The sequence below is a fragment of the Astatotilapia calliptera genome, chromosome 18 (genome assembly GCF_900246225.1).
Source record: "Astatotilapia calliptera chromosome 18, fAstCal1.2, whole genome shotgun sequence".
NCBI lineage: Eukaryota > Metazoa > Chordata > Actinopteri > Cichliformes > Cichlidae > Astatotilapia > Astatotilapia calliptera.
The window spans coordinates 30,109,628-30,130,553 of NC_039319.1; the positions used below are offsets into that span (position 1 = coordinate 30,109,628).

The 20,926-nt window shown below is 42.0% G+C and overlaps 1 protein-coding gene across 5 annotated transcripts in view; it reads left to right on the forward strand.

The window, feature by feature from the left end:
• The first annotated feature begins 216 nt into the window (after positions 1–216).
• Positions 217–20,926, forward strand: part of LOC113010989 (ADAMTS-like protein 2) — a 44,816-nt gene continuing 24,106 nt past the window's right edge. For 2 of the 5 annotated variants that reach the window (XM_026150337.1, XM_026150339.1), the window contains exons 1-7: positions 217–371; positions 6,098–6,181; positions 11,708–11,811; positions 18,540–18,615; positions 18,723–18,825; positions 18,982–19,127; positions 19,918–20,041. In XM_026150337.1, the coding sequence (XP_026006122.1) occupies positions 279–371; positions 6,098–6,181; positions 11,708–11,811; positions 18,540–18,615; positions 18,723–18,825; positions 18,982–19,127; positions 19,918–20,041 (730 nt within the window). In that variant the 5' untranslated portion in view covers positions 217–278. Of the gene's footprint in view, positions 372–6,097; positions 6,182–11,323; positions 11,624–11,707; positions 11,812–17,445; positions 18,616–18,722; positions 18,839–18,981; positions 19,128–19,917; positions 20,042–20,926 lie in introns of those variants that run through there. The other 3 variants (XM_026150338.1, XM_026150341.1, XM_026150340.1) reach the window with 3 other exon arrangements.

Genomic DNA, 20,926 nt, shown 5'->3' on the forward strand with positions numbered 1-20,926 from the left:
CCAAACCAGATATCTGCATTTCCTCGCTTTTTAGGTTCCCTGTGCCACCCCGACTTATATTTCATGGAAACGCCCCTGCCTTCATGTCATGTAGCGGTCAAGAGTTGTGCTATCCGGGCAAGCAGATGAGTGTGCACATGCGTGCGTGCAAGTGAGAGCAGAAGGCGTAGCTACTTCAAGGGGGGGGGTCGAAGTGGGGCACAAGGAGAGGAGCGAGGAGGGTCCGGAGGTAACGAGGAGGGAGGGGAAGTGTTGTAGGTCCCTGACATGAATGGACTATGTTCGCTAAAGGAATCGTAACTCTCCCGGTTTGCTCAATTCTCCTGCTTCATCTCCCGGTTTTCCCGCTAACGGACAGCTGGCCCGTTAAGGTAAATAACTCGGGTCGTCGCCGTTCACTTCATTCCGATCAATTCTGTGTCTGTTCAGACGTTATGAAGGGGGTCTTGGTAATTCACGGTTTTATCACCAGTTTTCGTATCAAGTTCGTAATTGATGCCATCCTCCGAGTCGGTTTATTAGTAACATGGCAATGCGCTCTCTGACGTCGAGCTTCCCCGTACAGGCGGATGGGAAGATAAGTCTTCCCCAGTCCGGGGAAGTCAGGGTTCCCCTCGACGTATCCGCGTTGGACTGCAAAGAGCCATAAAACTGCTCAACACTGTTCACATTAGACGGCAAACAGACAGCAGTGAAGTGACTTAAATGTTGCTTATGATCAAAGCAGATGTAACACTAGCTGTTGAAGCTCTCCCGCAATAACTGGTGTCATATACGTTCAAACATGCCCTGTATGATGTGTGCTTTATGTTTGAAGCCAAATGAAAAAGCGTCTTTTGTCTTCGGTGGTTCAGTGTTTGGGCTGTTCTGCCGCTTCCCCCATTCAGCTTTCCTGCTTGTTTATCACAGTGTGGCTAAAAACATCAGCTTCTTGAACTACTGTCTAATTCAAACAGATGGTTTGCTGCAAGAGTAGATCTGAAAATTTTATTTTTGTCTGAACTTTGTTCATTTACTAGGCTAACTACAGGTAACTAACGGAAACTTAATTAGAGCATTTTACAGTATGCAGTAGTTTCTCAGTAACAGCTGTGGTCCATACAGAGCATTTATTTTTTGAGTCAGATCCTCTGACTATAAATAAAAGATGGTCATAATAAGAAAATTACTCTTATTCACAAAAAGGGACTCAATGCTCTGTGGAATATGACCCCAAGCTGGACCCACAAACTCAACAGGAAAATGTTTACTAAAGGTCATAGATACAGAGGGCTGAGAGACATTTTCCCATGGACATCTATACAACCAGAGAGCGGTTTCTAAAGAGAATGTGAGTTTAAGACACGTGTGTGTTGGCTTCACTCTTCATGCCTAGAAGCTGCATATCCCTCTTTTATACTGTCTGGGCCATCCCATCGTCTCATATTTATTAAGTTTTAAACTTGGTCAGCAAGTTGCATCCGTAAACTGTATGGGTGCTAAGGAACACAATAATGGGATGCATGGGTTTCACTCAGTTAAACTACAGCATATATTTCTTGGATGAACCGTATCAGACAGCAATACATATCTGTAATATACAGTGGGTAAAATTAGTATTGAACACATCACCAATTTTTATACTTATAAAAGTGCTATTGACATTAAATTTTCAATAGATGTTGTCAACAACCCATCCAATCCCCACATGCTAAAAAGAAAAAAAAAATCAAACCATAGATGTCCATAAATGATGTGCAATGATGAGAAATGACAGAGGGAACCAGTATCGAACATGTTTACTGAAATGGATTCAATACGTCGTACAAAAGCGTTTGTTGGCTTCAATACGCCTGCTGTATGCAGAAACTAGTCACAGTGACAGGTGTGATTTTACCCGTGCTGCCACACAGTCCAGAAGGTTCCGGGTCATTCTAGCAGCTTTGGTTTGTCTCTCTGAAACTAACCGAGTTTGTTGGCTGTGTTTGGCATCACTGTCCCCTCGTTTCATCTTCATCATCCTGGTAGGTGGCAGCAGGTTTTTATCAAGACTCTCAGGACATTTTTCCACTCATCCTTTAATTATTTGAATCACAGTGCTGTATGCTGAAAAACAGCCCCACACCATTTGGTGTTTTGGGGGTGCAGTGCCGTTCACCTCCAAACATGGGGTGTATTCTGGCATCCAGAGGTCAGTTTTGGTCTCATGTGACCAGACTCTACTCTCCCAGTTTTTCCCAGGCTTGTCTAAATGTTGTTCAGCAAACTTTAAATGTACCTCATTATGTTTGTGCTTCATTATACTTGCTGTCCCTGTGTGGAGACTGAAACACTGGGTGGATTGAGAGTTTACTGTTGGTCCCCAGATTGTGGAATGGGTTGTTCCTGTTAGATTGGCCCCAGCAGTTGCAGTTTTTAAATCATGTTTAACCTCCAAAGACCCAAACTCTTTCATGGCATGCATTTTTAATTTTTCTTTGCTATTTGGGTTGATTGGGACCTAAAGAATGTAAAAACAAAGAATTACCAATTCTTTTTTTTTTTTTTTACCTAATTTTTGTTTTTGAGAAAAATGAGATCCACATATGAGGACATTTGTTTCAAATTTTGATAGCACAGTGGCAGTATAATGTCCTCGTGAGTGGATATCAGGCCCTTGTAGAGAAAAATTAAGTATTTTGGTCTAGATGTCCCAAAATGTGATGCCCACATATGTGGACGCCAGGTCATAGGAGGTTAAAAAAAAAGCCTTTGGATTTCAATGTGAGTACTACTGTTAGCGTCCAGGTAGTTTTAGTCAGTTTTTTCATCAATTTTAATCTTTTGTACCCTTTTTAAGACTTATGTTTATGTATTGTACATTTTGTGTTTTTATTTTTCTGTTTTGTATTTTTTGTCTTCTTTATTTGATATGTGTTTGTGTATTTTATTGTCGCCGTCTTCTAACTGGAAAGCACTTTGGGTAACTAAATTCCTTTAAAGTGCTCTATTTTAAAGTCAGTCACCAGAAGTCGTTAATAGCTTTACGTATCGGGCAATTAAGAACAAACTGAACAGGATCGTCAGAACTGCTGGAAAAATATTAATCAGCAACAAACTTCATTGGATAAACTGTATCATCAGGCTGTTTAAGGAAGGTCCGGTTTATTGTTGCTGACGGTGAACACCCTCTTTACTCTGACTTTGAGTTAATGCGCTCAGGATGATGATATAGGACACCTGTCTAGAACAAAAAAGTTGTATAAGGCGTCATTGAGAATATATAGACTTGAATGATTGCCTATGTTGGATTCTCTCCAACAACCATAAACTGCAATATTTGGTCCATCTTTGTAAAGTTTTCCTGATTATATCTCCTCCACGTCACCTCCAACTCACGGGTTATCATCCAGTTCCAGGCTTCTTTACCCATTTAAAAAAAACTAAATCAAATTAATCTCCTTTTTCAAAACGTCCTTGTTTCCTGTCTTTCTAAATAGCAGCTGCTCACCTGTTAGGACACCTAAACTTTGCCCTGTGCAAAAATCCACAAGCTGCGCTTTTAACCATCTCTCCTTGACACAGTCACTCTGGACAGATCTTCTGAAACTGAACGGCAAGTCTGGTAACTTCTGCTCACCAACTGGAATGGAATCACTTTCTTTTATCATGTTCAGCTGTCCTACCCTGAGGATATTCAGCTCTACACACATGCTGCTCTTTCTGCCAGATTTGGGGATTATTATAAAATGCACCTAGTATTCAGTGCGGGTTTTTTATGGAGCCATGAATGGTCAAAAAGATCCATTCCCATCCACTGAGACAACCTTGCCACCGTAGACCAATTAACAAAGGCCAAAGAAATTCCCCTTCCATCATGAAGCTGTCAGCCACCAGTTCTTACTCAGAACAGATCCGTTATCATTCCACCGCTGTCTCCCTGTCTCGTCGTTCAGAGCCTCGGCCCTCATGCAGAGGCAGTCCCGATGCAAGTACCTAGATTTTTGGCCACAACATTCGAGATCTAAACCCCAGCATTGCAGAGCTCATGAGCCTTTTCCAAGAAGTTATTATCAAAAGCCTTGCTCCTGGACTGAAATCAATTTTTATTAATTTCACTACCACTTTAAACTTCTTTAAACTTTAAACTTCTCTTCCCATCCATCTTCGACCTCATGCTGTCTACCTCTAACTTCGGATCTTTCTGTTATTTTCATGCTCCGTTACAGATATGCTCACTGCTACCTGGATTCATGTGCTGTTCAGAGTTTACCTCAACGACGACCAAATTCAGTTCAGATCTTTATCCCTGCATAAGTGACCTTCACCCAGTCTCCGAAGACTGCCTCGTCTTCTCTCTCAAACAAAGTAAAACCTCACCACACCTCACATTCAGACCCTCTGTTTATAACTGAGTCTGGCCACGTGGATACCAGATCCTTGTTTCTCTCACACTTCAAGATCTCTTACTGTCTGGAATATCTCCTAGTCTAATATTACTAATAACAGTATATTTAGGCCTAATACTTTGTTAATCAGATCATCATGATCTTTGGTGAATACAGTCTTAAGACGATGTTGACATTATATTGTGAAGCTTTTGAGTTTTCATGTAAGGGTGTGGTTGTAGCAGCATGCCAAACTTGGACCTTTCACCATATGACACATATATATTAGGGGTGCAACGATACACAAAATTCACGGTTCGGTTCGATACTTTGGTGTCACGGTTCGATATTTTTTCAATATAAAAAATGTTCATGCTTTTTTAATTAGTCATTTATTAAAATTATAAATATATATTTTAACTCAAAAGTACAGTTTTTAAATTTAATGTTGCTGAAACAACAAAATAATAAAAAAAAAAAAATCTATCGATCGAGAAATCGCTCATCTTTGGTAAATTGAGTTTATTACAGAGAAATGGCTCTTTCCAAAATAAAAGCTATACTATACGCTTCTTCTGGGCTATATTCTCAGCAGCATGTTAAACATATCAGGTCCCCATAAGGAGAATCCTGTGCTAACGGCTGTCTAAATGACTCGGGTAAAGTTTGCAGCATGCGTGCTTGTTGTTTTTGTCTGCTTCCACTTGTCTTTGCACTAGGATGATGTCGGAGTAAATGTGCAGTCATATTCGTTGTGTTCCCACTAGTGCTGTCATCGTTAATCTGAAATGACGTTAACGCCACAACACGGCAAATCTCCGTTAACGAGCCACCGCGGATCGCCCCGTGCGTGGGGCTGGACGGCCAACACGTTAACGAGCTAACTGCGCTAACGCACTAGTTCCCACCCATGTAATTGAGCATTGCGTGGCACATGCAACACACTATTTTACTTTTGTCCATGACGCGCTTACCTTCAGGGTCATACGTCACATGAAAACCAAAATAGTTCCAAACGCCAATGAATGAGGGTGGGGGAGGTTCAGTTTGCCATGTTGCAAGGAGAGCTTAGCTTCTGTCTCGCTAGCTTGCCCTGCGCTCAGTGAATCTGCACTCGACTGCTCCGCCTAGGCTGCACTGTCGAGCGCAGATCCACTGAGCGCTCAACACAGACAGCATCGTCAGAAGGAAAGTTGATAAAATAAATTAAAAATGTTGTATTGTTCGATACATATGCGTACCGAACCGAAAGCACTGTATCGAACGGTTCAATATCGATACGAGTATCGTTGCACCCCTGATATTTATATATTTGTGTTCTGTATATTGTATATCGGCATTGTACCAGTCTGTCCCAAACTTTACCTGCTTGATGGGAGTCTGAGTATGGCGACATCATCCAGTCTACATGAAATTTTCATTTATAGTTTCATGCATGATATATATCAGCATTACATACGGGTAAGTCTCTCTATCGCCCTCTAGTGGGCATAGATGGCAATCCTTACATAAACAACCCAACAGCCAATTATCATCTCAAGCTAAAGAAAACCGCATAAGCACACGATGCTGTTCACCTGCAGCACGCTCAACCGCAGTGCGCCTAGACGTGCAGCGGTGTGCGAGGGCTCTGTCATCACTGGTTGCAGGTTTAAATTTATATAAATTTTTTTCCTTTTATTTTTCTTTAAGCCGTCCTAATGTTCTCCATGTTTGTGTCTGTGCATGATTTGTCTGTCTGTGTCTGTTAGGACAGAAGTGAAGTAAGGGTGGGGCAGCATGACAGCCATCTACGATCACACGGAAGTCAAAATGGGAAACAGACAGGCAAAAAGGTGATCACTGTCTTTTGAGTTTCTTTGCATGCAGAACTGTTGTCATGTAGATTTCAGTCTGACTCTGAATTTTTGCAGGTGGGGGCATTTTTAACATGCTGGCGAGAAATATGGAGAGAAATGTGCCTCAAAAGGGTTACAGACGTGTACAGTGATTGGTGTGTACTCACAAGCATGTGCTTGCACCCACACATAAATACATAGCAATTTGAGCACATGTAAAACTGCTTCAGAATCAGAAAGGGTTTTATTGCCAAATGTTGAGCAGGTTTACAACATTAGGAAATTGCTGCGGTGCTTCAGTGCAAACATACTGTCATAAATTACGCTTAAATAGACATGAAAATAAAAATAAGAATAAGAGTTAAAAGTGCTAAGTAGATAGATATATACATGATATATACATGAGTGCAGGTGGTGATCAGTGCAAACATGGAATGATGCAGTGAACACAGCGTAGGGTCATGTGTTAGTGGTGGGAACAGTCATATGGTTATTGTTCATGTGTTCAACAGCAGAGGGGAAGAAACTGTTCTTGTGGCGAGAGGTTCTGGTGCGAATGGACCGGAGCCTCCTGCCTGAGGGGAGCAGGTCAAACAGACTGTGTCCAGGGTGAGAAGGGTCAGCTGAGATCCGAGCTGCACGCCCCAGTGTCCTGGAGGTGTACAGGTCCTGCAGAGATGGGAGTCTGCAGCCAATCACCTTCTCAGCAGAGCGCACAACACGCTGCAGTCTCTGTTTGTCCCTGATAGTGGCTCCAGCGTACCACACGGTGATGGAGGAGGTGAGGATGGACTCGATGGTGGGCTCCCACTTCAGGTCCTGGGTGATGGTGGTACCCAGGAAGCGGAATGAGTCCACAGAGGTGATGGGGGTGTCAGTCAGGATGATGGGGGGGAGTGGGGCTGTGTGCTTCCTGAAGTCCACAATAATCTCCACTGTCTTCTGGGCATTCAGCACCAGGTTGTTGTGGCTGCACCAGGACACCAGACGTTCAACCTCCCTACTGTAGGCAGACTCATCCAAACCTGAATAAAAAAACTGGCCGTTTACACACAATTAAGTTCAGCTTATGGAGTCGGATCATTTTCTTTTTCTGTGGATACAACTATCTAAAAGTTTGAATAACAACTCCGTCTCACTCACTTACAAAACCTTAAATATGATGTGAGTCTTCAAAACTTACACACAAACCACTGCACACGTTTGTAAGTACCATTACCATTATCAAGATACCATTAAGGTAAATCTATGTTTGCCACAAGTTCCTGAAAATGTCACGGTGTAAGTCCTGTTAAGAAGTGAAGTGTTTTTGAAGCGCTTTTACTTTGAAACAGAAGTGTGGAGTTTGTATAATATACAATTACAAAGTTTAACAGAACAGGATTTGATCAGACGTTGTAAAAATACTGATGGATTATTATCATTATTACATAAAGAGACCAGATGATTGAAACAGGAGTGTTCCTATTATTGTTTATGCTCAAGTTTTAGTTGCTAATGTCAAACCAGTACATCCCAGCAGCTTGTAAGGTGGAATATTTTACCAGTTATTAGTAAAATATTTCACCTTATTCTTGACTCAATACAACAGGAGCACCAAATCAACCCATGAACACCTTAAATGTCAGCTCTCTGTTGATTGCTTTAGTCTATTCAGTTCACCGATTGCTGGGTTTTAGTGTCTCTACTGGAACTGCAGAAAAAGGCAAAATGTGACACAGTTAATGTTTTTGGTTTCTCTTCATGCCATGGAGGAATGCAACTATCTGGTTACTACTTCACAAATTGTGTGAGGAGATAAAGAATTGGACTGGATGACTGTTCTGAGATGTGGACTGGTCTGTTGTGCTGAACAAAGGGCCAGGCCTGAAGAAGTTTACCAGTTCCTCTACGGTATACTTAACTGGAAGATCTCCTCTCATCTATGACCACAACCTCTGGATAGTTACACAAAGAATAAGATTTGGATACAAGCAAATACCTGTTAAGGTATGGCTTTATTTCTGTGCCTCTATTCTGAGCGCACATCATAACATTTTGGAAACACAAATGTTGCATTTTGAAGAGAAAATGATTTTGAGTGAAGAGAATTCATTGCTGCATGCAAGAAATGTATTTCACTGTTTGCTATTATCCACACACACACACACACACACACACACACACACACACACACACACGCACACACACACACACACACACACACACACACACACACACACACACACACACACACACACACACACACACACACACACAATAACAGCCACTCTCACTCAGATCTCTGCTCTGTGTGCTCACAGACATCTGCAGACCTGCTCTCAGTGTGTCGCTCTCAACATCTCTGCTCCATGCACGCTCAACTCTCTGCACACCATTATAAGTGTGCCACAAAACCAACCAATCACAGACTTGGATGCAAAAATTTTGATTGGCTGTTACAGTCTCCAATCAGCTTGCTAGCTACTGCATTCTGGAAACATGGTCCAGAGTGTAGAAAAATCCAGTGGAGTGGTTTGGTTTAAATTAGGTTAAAACCAACAATGGTATTTAAAAAAAAAATAAAAATTTTAAATAGAATAATTCAACATACTAACTGAAAATGGATTTAACTACATTTTGGAGCGTGTTTTGTGGCACACTTATAATGGTGTAGAGAGTTGAGCGTGCACAGAGCAGAGATCTGAGCGAGAGGGGCTGTTATTGTGTGAGTATGGATAATAGCAAATACTGAAATACATTTCTTGCAGGCAGCAATCAATTTTCTTCGCTGAAAATAATTTTCTTCTCAAAATCCAACATGTGCACTTGCAAAAAATTTGTATTTGCGCTCAGAATAGAGGCACAAAAATAACTTGAGCTGTTCTGGAGGCGCTAACAGTACAGTCACTACACAGTAGAGCAGGGCGATATGACCAAAAATATTTATCACGATATACATTTGAAAATTTGCAATAACGATATAACTGACGACATAATTGACACTAGAGCAGGGGTCGGCAACCTGCGGCTCTTTAGTCCTTATACTGCGGCTCCGCGTGGTTTGGGAAAATAAATTACAAGTATTTAGCTGAAGTGTATTTTATTTATGTTAGTTCTTTTTAAACTTGTAGTTCTAAATTGGAAGATTATTTTGATATTGAAGTATAAAAATAAAATTATATTTTATTATTGTTCGTCGCTCAAAATAAGCGTCACACTGGCGGAAGCCGGTGTACCCGCCGAAACGCCGTGCATTTATCGAGACTTTCAACCCCAGGTAGGCCAGTTATGGATCTTCGGATCCACATTATGTCAGCAGCTCCACCGTGAACTATGTTAAAGACAAACACGCTCATGCCTCACAGATGACAGCTTACAGTCCTGCGTGAAGATGAAAGTACAGCCTCGACCTGCAGACGCTGTGCGCAGAGGTTCAGGAGCAGAAGTCCCGTTGTAAACATATCACGGCAGACCTGACGATGTTTGCATGAACACGCTTTACAGCTTCTCTTTATTGACCACTTTTCACACACGGTTGCTGTACGCCTATAGTCGGCGCTGCAGACCACGCCCCGCAACACACATTTACCATGTAAAATAAATATAAGTAAATAAATAAATATTTATGCAGAATTTTGCAAATATTTATTTTTCATTTTTTTCAGCAGCATAGTGCTTTTTTCCAATTATTTTTTAAAAGTCAGGTCAAGGCTCCAAAAGTTCAAAGGCGATATGAGGGCGGCTCACAGCAGTTTTTGTTTCTGGATCATTTTAGTTCAGCTTTCCTTTTCTTATATTTCTTTAAGAGTTCAAAATGTGTTCATTACATAAATAAAATGTAATTTTCTCTGTAGCACTTCATGGATTTCATAAGCAACACACCTTAGTTGTTCACACAAAGCATAAAGGTAAAAAAACAATATATACAGTGTTATCTTCATTTTAGATGTCACAAAGTATTTGCGGCTCCCAGTGTTTTCTTTTGCGAGGAAACTGGGTCCAAACGGCTCTTTGGGTGATAAAGGTTGCTGACCCCTGCACTAGACAAAATACTTTACAACTCCACAACTTTATTAGTGCAATAAAAACCATCAATGTATTTTCACTTAAACAAGCAGCTGTTTTTTATCTGCATTAAAGTTATATAAACACGTAACAGTGCAAATGCAAATTCCTCGCTGACAGTTTAACCAAAAGGCATTTCCAGTGGAAACTGGCCGACACATCCTCAGCATAACCATGTATAACATCCACAACACTTAAAAAGAGGTTAAACACACACAGTACGGTAATATTATGTTGAAGCACAGTACGTATCACTCCGCGAGGCTCCGCCTACGATAGCCGTAATGCTCCGACACTCCATCAAGCGGTGCGGCTTCGTAGCTTAGCAAAGTCGTACTGAAACATTTGACAGATTTTCGAGCGCCGTGCACATAAAATCGTTTCGAGGTCAGTAAACACAACCAGAGTTCATACATAAGGCACACGGGATTATAAGGGGCTCTGTCGACTTTCAGAAAAATCAAAGGATTGATTTTAAGTGCGCCATATTTTCCAAACAACACAGTAATAACGACGGCCCGCTAGCATGCGCTACCAAAAATAGTGCTTTGTTGTGTATCTGACGGACAAAAGCTAAACCAGTTCCACACCAGTGAAGCTGCAGCATTTTTACAAACCAGTTCAGGTTCATCTGTTTCATTCAACGATCCGCTTTCACTCTTCTCATTCTGCGTCGCCTCCATGTGCGTATGAAAACAAAGGTACTGCGCATGCGCGTTTTACCCATATTCTATCGCCATATTTCATTTTCTTATTGTTGCTCAACATTATACCGGTATTACCGTGAACGGTATGATATGGCCCAGCCCTACTACACAGCTCCTTAACAAGGTGTTTCTTGTTGGAGATCCTCAGGACTCAGTGTCTGAGGAGACCGGTGGACGGAGTAGGCATCTCAGCTTGGGCTGCTGTCCTCTTCAGCCTGAACTCCAAAAAAGTGGTAGACAACTGATGACATTGAAATTGTTACTTTTCTATAATACTTGGATACAAAAACATCTCAAGTAAGTCTGAAGTAAGTGCTTGCAGACATTTCCAGCTCCTGCAAAATATTTTCAGCATAAATAATTTACTATAAGAGGCAAAACACATTTAAATCTGAATTTGTACATTTCTGTAAACAATAATTTGGTTTAAATCAATTCTTTTGTCTTCAATAACTCATTGTTCATATTGCGATAGACCTAATGAACAGCTTGCATTGGCCTGACTAGTGTAATATTACACTTTACACAGTCGTGTTTCAGCGATTAGTGAGAAGTTTAAAAAGGTGACCTTTAATTGTCAACGTTTGGTTGGTCAGTAGGTCCACAGACCACTGTTTGGTGCCCACTTCTGTGAATGCTAAGGACGACATCTGCGTTCTTCGTAACAGTGGTGTCAACAATAACGGTCATTATTTTAATGTTTGATGGCTACAGGCTGACCTTAATGACCCACTTCACATTACTCACTGGCCTGTATATTTTCTCCCAGGAGGAGGTGTTTCAGTGGTGGGGGGAGTGGTCTACGTGGTCCTCCTGTTCCAGGAGCTGTGGAGGAGGAGTGAGGAGCCAGGAGAGACACTGTCTCATGCAGAGGTAACTGAGTGACTTTCAGATGATATTCCACCTTCTGAATATTTTGGTTTCCAATACATGTGGAGTCTCAGCCTACAGATGTAACTGTAACCCATACGCACAAACACCAAACATTGTTCTGAAGAATAAAACAGATCAGCTGTGCCGTGGCTATCGATTTGTTTAGTAATTGCAGTGTTTCTGCACCATATTAAAATCATATTAAAAGAAAACATTTACATTTTAGTACAGTCATTTCAAATACAGTAAAGTACACATACAACCTAAATTAAGGCATAAAAAGCATCTCTGTCCTTTGAAAGGCTGCCAGTATCTCCTGGATGAGACCGGTTTACATTTATTTATGTCAGATAATTAAACGAAGTGTGATTCCACAGCTGTTCCCACACAAACAGCAGCACGAGCAAGAGTCGCCCACCGACTCCAGACTTCCTGTTTTATTGTGATAGTCCTCGTCTTGTGTGTCTCATGTTAACTCGTCCCTCCTGACGTGTCCCAGCTGTCTCTACTCACTTGTCTTCTTCCTCCAAAATAAAAGTCTGTCTTTGATTTATCCTTCATTTGTCTGTGAGTCTGCACTACATTCATCACACGGATAGCAATTTTTTTTTCACCTGTCCCGTTTGGTTCTTTTAATAATAATAATAATGGATTGCATTTTTATAGCGCTTTTCGAGACCCTCAAAGCGCTTTACAATACCACTATTCATTCACTCTCACATTCACACACTGGTGGAGGCAGCTACAGTTGTACCCACAGCTGTCCTGGGACAGACTGACAGAAGCGAGGCTGCCATCAGAATGATTGTCTAAAGGCAAAGAAAGATCCCAACGGATTTACTTTACCAAATGGACCATCCCGGCCTTGCCGTATTGGTCTATTTGATTCACCTTTGCTTTTATTGTTTATTTTAATTTATTTTCACTTGCTACACACGGGACAGACTTGACTGGGGGAAAGAAAGAGGGAAAGAAAAACAGTGGGGAAGAGAGACGGTGATAAAAGGCAAAAAACAAAAACCAACAAAACAAACTGACAAAAAATCCATCTATCAATCACCTGGATCACCTGTTGAGAAAGAAAAAAGAGAAAACCAGCAAAAAAAGAGAGCAATATAATAAACAACATGATCGCAATAATCTATGTGAATATAACAGTAAATACTAAATATTGAATATTATTGTGCCGGATCGACAGCGCACAGTGTGCTTTGAGGTAGGAGCCAAAAAGGGTGTAGTTTGTGTGTGTGATCACCCGTGTGTACACCTGTGAGCATGGACGCGCTTGTTTTTAAAAGGTTCCTTCATGTAATGATCTGCTAGAGGGTGTGGGGGGGCCACAGCCCCGTCCTCCAGGGCATGAAGCAGGTATGGAGGAGATCCAGGCTCCAGACATCCAGAGGCCCCCAGAACACAAGAGACCAAGGAAGACCAACAGAGGGGCAGCTGCGCCACTGTCCCAGAAAGAGCTGAGGAGAGTCCCAGATGAGGGCTCACTCAGCAGCCGCGGAGCAGAAGCCAGGGGGGGGTGCAGTGACGTGCCCGTGAGCTCCGCCGGCAGCCAGCTGTGCCTGAGTGACCGAGCCCCAGGCCGAGAGGCCGAGGGCACCCCACCCCTGAAGGGGCCCAGCAAGCCCCAGGCTCCAGGCCCCGATAAGCAGCCACCAAGGAGTGAGCCGGTGGGTACCTGAATGCCATCCCCAGACACAAAGACCCACCAACGCACCGATGTCTGAGGGCGTCTGCCACTGTCAGGGGAAGTGGTGGTAGGGGGAGAAAGGCCTCCAAACCTTGGAGGGCCTGAGATGTCCCCAGAAAGGTGGTGTCTGACACCCAACCTGACATATAGACACAGACATACAGGCACACACAGATACAAACATCCATTCCCACCCTCATGCTCTCATATGCACTTACTCCACACTCAACCAACGTGGAGACAGACATAAAGAGACGCTGTACACACGATCACACTCCCCAAGCGTACTCTACAAACCGGGTCTAGGTACCCTTGCCCCTGGAGGGGGGAACTGCACCCAGACCCAGGTGGTGTTACCCTTTTCCCTGCGGTGGGGGGAGGCAGACCGCCCCGACTCCGCAGCAGCAGGGAGGCCCCACACTCCAGACCGCAGTCGGACGGCCAACTCCTCCTAGCCCCCCCCACCCCAACAGGCAACACAGAACAGGGGTGTGTGAAGACTCCAAACCTCCCTCCACCCGCTCATATGTAGTGTTGATGCATGTGTGTTCTAAGGTGCATTTAAAACCCAGGAGGGCATGGAGCTACCTGCCAGAGAGCAGCAGGTAAGCGCATAGTCCCTCCTGATAGCCCTCAATGTCTACGTGTATTTAAAATTGAGAGGTGGGCAACAGCGCCAGGGGTGAGGTTGTACACCCTGACGGTCTTCTCGATGCCACTGTTGGGGCTGTGTTTCCACAAGCCCCGCTGGTTCACAAACTTATTCTCGTTAACGACAAAAACAAGGCGAACATCTTTTACTTGCTAGCAAGGGAGGCCCCAGCTGGTGTCTCAGAAAGCACTCTGAATCCTACCGCGTGGGGGCCCTACCCCCACACCAATCACAACAGCGAAGGTGGGACCAAACTATGACCCCCCACCCCCACTAGGTGATGGAGCTGATCATAGGAGCCCAGAGCAATTGATCTGATGTGGTGGCAGAGGCTGTATCAAGACTAAATATAATCTATTAGATAATTTCTATATTGGTTAGAATTAACCTCCTAGGACCTGCGTCCACATATGTGGACATCACATTTTGGGTTATTTAGACTAAAATACTCAATTTTGTTCTACAAGGGCCTGATATCCACTTAGGAGGACATTATACTGCCACTGTTCTATCAAAATTTTAAACAAATATCCTCATATGTGGCTCTCATTTTTCTTAGAAACAAAAATAAGGTTAAAAAAAATCTGGTAATTCTTTGTTTTTACATTCATCAGGTCCCAATGTGACCAAATATCAAAGAGAAATTAAAAATGCATGTCGTGGAAGAGTTCGAGTCTTTTCGAGTATTTTTCCAATTCATGAGGACTGTTTTCTTGGCTATGCATAGGGCAGTGAAAACCATATGGGCTATATTCTTTTCTGTAGTGACATTATCTAAGCTGCCCAACAAGCACACTAAGGGGGAAGTTGGAATGTTACATTTCAGACACTTCGATAAGTCTTCACATATCTCGCGCCAAAACTTCTGAACTGGTGGACAGAACCAAAGAGCGTGGATATAATTGTCCGGTGAATTGGTTTGGCAGTGTGAGCAGTTGTTGGCCCATCTTGAACATCCGATGACCTGTATAGTGCACTCTATGTAGTATTTTGTATTGAATTAATTGAAGACTGGGATTTCTAATTAGATGAAAGGTTTTTAAGCAAATCTGAGACCAGAAGTTTAGGTCTAAGTTAACTGATAAATCCGCTTCCCATTTTGCAATAGGAAGTGATGTTGATTCATCTGTTTTAGAAAGCATTCTGTATATTTTGGATAGTAATTTGGGGGTTTTAAGAGTAAGAAATTGAACCACACTTGGTGGTGTTTGTAGTTCAACTTGACCCGGTTTAAATTTCTTTTTTACTATGGATTTAATTTGTTGATATTCTAAAAATCTTTTCTTGTTGATCCCATATTGTGCAACTAGTCCGTCAAATGAAATAAATTCTGTTCCTTCTAGTATATGTTCTAAATATTTGATTCCTTTATCACTCCAATCTGAAAAGTTTATCATATTATTGTTTTGTAATATGTCAGGGTTGTTCCAGATAGGTGTACGTTTGCATGGGATTAATGAAGACGCCGTCAATTTTAGAAACTCCCACCATGCTGTCAGAGAAGAGCTGATGTTGATGCTTTTGAAGCATTCATGTCGTTGGATGTTTGAGCTGATAAATGGTAGGTCTGAGATCTCTAGATTATTGCAAAGTGCTTGTTCTACATCTAGCCAAGGTTCATCTAAGAGGGTATGTTTTAGCCATCCTGAGATAAACTGAAGCCTGTTGGCTAAGAAGTAGTGCTGAAAGTTAGGCAGTTCTAGTCCTCCTTTATCCTTGGTCTTTTGTAGTGTTTTTAAGCTTATACGTGGGGGTTTATTTTTCCAAAGGAATTTGGACATACATGAATCTAGAGATCTGAACCAATCTTGTGGCGGTTTAGTTGGGATCATTGAGAATAAATAATTTATTTTTGGTAAGACCATCATTTTTATAGCGGCAACCCTTCCCATGAGTGATATGGGTAGACATTTCCATCTAGCCAGATCATCTTCTACCTTCTTTAAAAGTGGGATATGGTTTAATTTAGTTAGATCTGCAAGCTTGGGAGAAACATTAATACCTAAATATTTTATATTTCCTGATTGCAGTGGTGTAGAAGAGGAATTATGGAGGGAGCAATTAATCGGTAGGACTGTAGATTTTGACCAGTTAATTGAGTAATCTGATATTCTTGCAAGAGAGTTTATCAATTCAATCACCCCAGAGATATTGGTTTGTGAATTTTGGAGAAAGAGTAACACATCATCCGCATAAAGACTGATTTTATGTTCCACGTTCTTGCATTTTATGCCCTTAATTACTGAATTCTGTCTAATTGCTGCTGCTAGTGGTTCAATAAAAATTGCAAACAGTGAAGGGAAGAGTGGGCATCCCTGCCTGGTGCCCCTCAAGAGACAGAAGCTGGAGGATGTCTGGTCATTTGTTCTGACACAAGCTGTTGGGGAGTTATATAATATTTTTAACCAGTTAATGAAAGAGGATCCAAAACCAAATTTGTGTAAAGTTGCAAATAGAAATTTCCAGTTAACTCTGTCAAATGCTTTTTCTGCGTCTAAAGAGAATATTGTAGTTTCTAGGTTTTTACTTTATGAGTAGTCTATCAAATTAAGTAATCTACGTGTATTTGTTGATGAGTGCCTACCTTTTATGAAACCAGTTTGGTCAGGATGAATTAAGAGGGAGGTTATTTTCTCCAGTCTCTTTGAGAGAGCTTTGCAGATTATTTTAATGGAAGCAGATACAGTGAGAGAGGTGTGTGTTTGGGAGATATTAACGCTGTAATGAAAGACAGATGCTGTAACTCTCTGTCCTCCCAAAGTTACACACAAACACATAAATAAGGCTATTTAGTCTCTTCTTTTAGTTCAAAATAACACACACACACACACACGATAGCCTCCTCCTAAGAAACAGATCCACTGCTTTGGCTGCTAAATAGTTTACTGTGTTTACGTCTTACTGCTGTAGGAAAGGAAGTTTTAATGAGGCCAGTACGAGCTGTAAATGTTCTCCTTCGGTCTGTTCCCACAGGCTGCAGACAAGCTTGCTGGGTTTCTACAGTGGTGTCGAGCTTCTTCTGCCATGGCCCACTTTGGAATCTGAAGAAAAAGTTTTATCCCTTTTTAATGATTATGATTTTAAAAAACACATTTGAATTTTACCTGAACAACAGTCGGGTTAGAGCTGCAACATCCCACCTACAGTGACTCAGTCTGAGAACAACAGAATGAAGTGATGATCCTAAAATGGCCTTTGCTGGGTGGGAGTATTTATGTGTCTCTCTTTGTCTTCACCCTGTGATATATTGGTGAGTTAACCCAGGTGTGTCCTGTCTGTGCAGGGATAGGCTCCAGCTCCACTTCATTTTGACCAAAGCGATTAAGAAAAACGGATGAATTTAGCAGGCAAATAAAGATACCCACTGTGCCACAGTAACCATGGTGTAGCTAGTGGGCAGTGGAAGGAAAGTGCAGGATTAGGCATGTCCATTCAAGAAAATCAGTCATCTCTAAGAGCTTACCATCTAAGGTAAGACCTGGACACTGTTGGTGGGTAGCTTGGTGACATCATCCATGATACTCAGTTATACACAGTTTATTTATTGTCAGTATGTTGGTGTGATGGACACAGGAATTATGATGGTCACAGGAATTATTAGAAAAACCAGGGTTTCCATTTAACCCCCAAAAATTATATTTACAAAAATAACAAACGTTGAGCTCATAAAAGAGGTCAAAGAAACAACTCTAAACTCAGCCCAAACAAACATAACTGACCTAAACAGGAAATGACACACAAGGGTTTATATAAGGACTGATCAGACCACCATGACACACGAGGGGTAACTAAATAAAACGCAATCATAAACCACAAAAATTATGCAGTACAGCCTGGTTTGTTTATAAAGTCAACACCAAAGAAGAACGTCAAAATCACTGAACCCTAAACTCAAATATGTAATCAAATACAAAAGCTTTTTTTTTAACATTGTCTCCTTCAGCAGGAAGTGGTGGTGCGGTCCAATTATCCCTCTTTGTATTTAAGGGCTTTAAACCCTGGCCTCCACCTTTTGTCTGGTAACTCTCAGGGATCATGGCAGGTAAGCAGCAAGTAAAAGAAACAAAGCTTAGTCAAACAAAGTAATGAACTGGTATGAATACATAACCTAAATGTGCGCGCTTACAAAAAGAGCAAATGTATCCAAACCAATCAATAAACTTATTGGAAACTAAAGTGTGTTCTTGTGTTCAAATGAAGAAATGAAAATACAAGAGTTACCGACTTTCGAGTGTGGCCGTGGGTTTGGCCATCACAGTTGGCAAATTGATACTTTGGTGTGAAAGCACAAGCTGCCAGCAGCACTGCAGTTAGATGAACGGTGTCATTAATAAAAGTGTTGATCATCCTGCACCCTGACACTCCTGTCTGTCTCAGGCTGTCCTCCACTCAAAATGTTAACAGCTCCTGTTGTGTTGGCTCCCCTAAGAAGTACCAGCTCTGTTCAAAGCAGGTATGATATTGATCCTTTACTGATTGATTACAATAAGGAAACGGTAGAAATAAGCATTGAAGCTTTTGTCTGTGTTTGTTCGTTTTGTGTATGTATTTGTTTTGTAGCCGTGTCCCAGCACCAGTGTTAGCTTCAAGCAGCACCAGTGTTCCCAGTTCAACTCTAAAGCCTTTGGAAGGAGATACTATCAGTGGATACCCCTGTACCCAGGTCAGCCTCATGTGTCAGTTCACTTTCATCATCTACGTTTGACGATGCAACAGTAGATACAACATGTGAAGATTGTGTATTTGACACGATGTAGCCAGTGCAATTTGTTGATGTTGTTAAAGAAATGCTTTCTTAAATGTGTCCTTCCCCATGTAGCCGATTACATCAGCATCTCCAATAGACCATGTGACCTGCAGTGTACCACCATCAGTGGTGAGCGACAGCTGCTGGTTCCTGCCCACGATGGCACCTCCTGTCGGGATACTAAAAACCATGGAGTGTGTATCGAGGGGATGTGTCAGGTAACCAACCAGAAAAAGTTCAGATGCTTTTTTACTGTAGAAAATCTTAATGAAATATTTTCAACATCATAGAAAATACACTCATTAGCTGCTTCGTTAGCTTGTACGCCGTGGTGTTCATTCAACAAGGCGCTCAGACTTTTTCGTCTACTTTGGCATGATGGCACAGGTGCTGCAGCTTTGTGGTCAGCATTTTCATGATGTTCCACTACATCCCACAGCTGCTCTGTCAGACTCATTGTGCTCGTCATGCATGATGCTTTTAATTTACCGCCATGATTTCTCAGGCAGTCTGAGATGATATGAGCTGTTTGGTTCGAGTATCTGTTAGAGGAGGGTAAACTCTGCAGAGGAGGACGCAGCTGCTGTCAGTACTGAGGCATGCTGGGAACAGCCTTCACCTTTCAACACATGGTTTCACTTCACTATAAAGAAGTTCTTTGTATGTTCTGCCGTCGCTGTAGTAGGGGGGGAGCTAAAGGAGCTGACATTCATGACCTTTCTTCTTGAACCCAGATGTGGGGCAGCTGACTGCCCTGTTGGGCTCCACGTCACCTTTCCTCCCCACTCTGACATGTGGTTGAACTCGGCTGTGTTTAAAAGTGTGCTTTAAAGAGCAAAACATGTGAACACCTTCACCCAATCACGTGGCTTGGAAGAATATATTTCCTGGTAGTAAAAATTCAAGTCAGGTGTTTCTGGTTGTTGTGAGAAAAAGCTGCATGAGTGTTGTCTCTGAAGAACAAACAGTGTCACATGTATGTGTATTATGTCTGCTCCTCTGTTCCAGCCTGTGGGGTGTGATGGGGAGCTGTACAGCAGTAAGACTGTAGACAGATGTGGTGTGTGCGGAGGAAACGGGACATCGTGCCAGCGGATCTCTGGATCCTACAGGAAGGCACTCACACAGTTAGGTAACACACACACAGATAACCACATTCAACATATCTAACTGGCACAGGACGAGCATTTAGTGATTGTTTCACTCATCAGACAGCTCAAGGAAACCATTATCTTTACAACCACCTCAGCGAAATCCACTGCACGGTGTCCTGTAAACATGTGTCGTCATAGAAGCCTGAAACCGGGGTGGATGACTCCATGATGTCTTCACCCCCTTCTGCTGGTTTGTTACTACGCTGCCCGCCAGCAGGCTGCCCGCCAGCAGGACTCTCGAAGCGAGGGAAGCTTTTTCAACATATTTTTTAATGCCTTGATTTTGCCTGCAAGGAGCCAGACTTTGTAATCTTTTTTTAAAAAATTGGTCTTGAACATTAATGTTCTTGAATTTATGAGTTTTTATTTGGACACGGGAATGTTTTTCAGTCAGTTAAATAACTTTACATTGATCCTGACATCATTCTGTTTCTACACATAACAGAAAACTTAGCAAAGAAGACATTTTAAATTGCATCTGTAGGCAATTTATTGCTAGCAACACATACACCAGTTTGTTCTTAGTTGGACCAATGAAAAATGTTGTTTGACAGCATGGTTTTGTACCAACACGGCTTCCCAAAGAGATATTGCCATGAAACTTGGCATATTGCAACATGGTGTAAAGTACGTTCTTAAAACATCAGAAGAAACAGGAGAAGTTAAGGACAAAAGAAGTGGCACACCTGAAATTCTACAGCAGATGAACAGTTATGTCCTTCAGTAATAAGGAAAATATCCAGCAAAGACCTGACAGGATCTGAGAAATGCATCTGACCCTTCGGCTGATTCATTTACTTTCCACAGAAGCCTCATTAGACGTGCTCTGAATGGAAGGACGGCTGTCAAGAAGCCACTGTTAA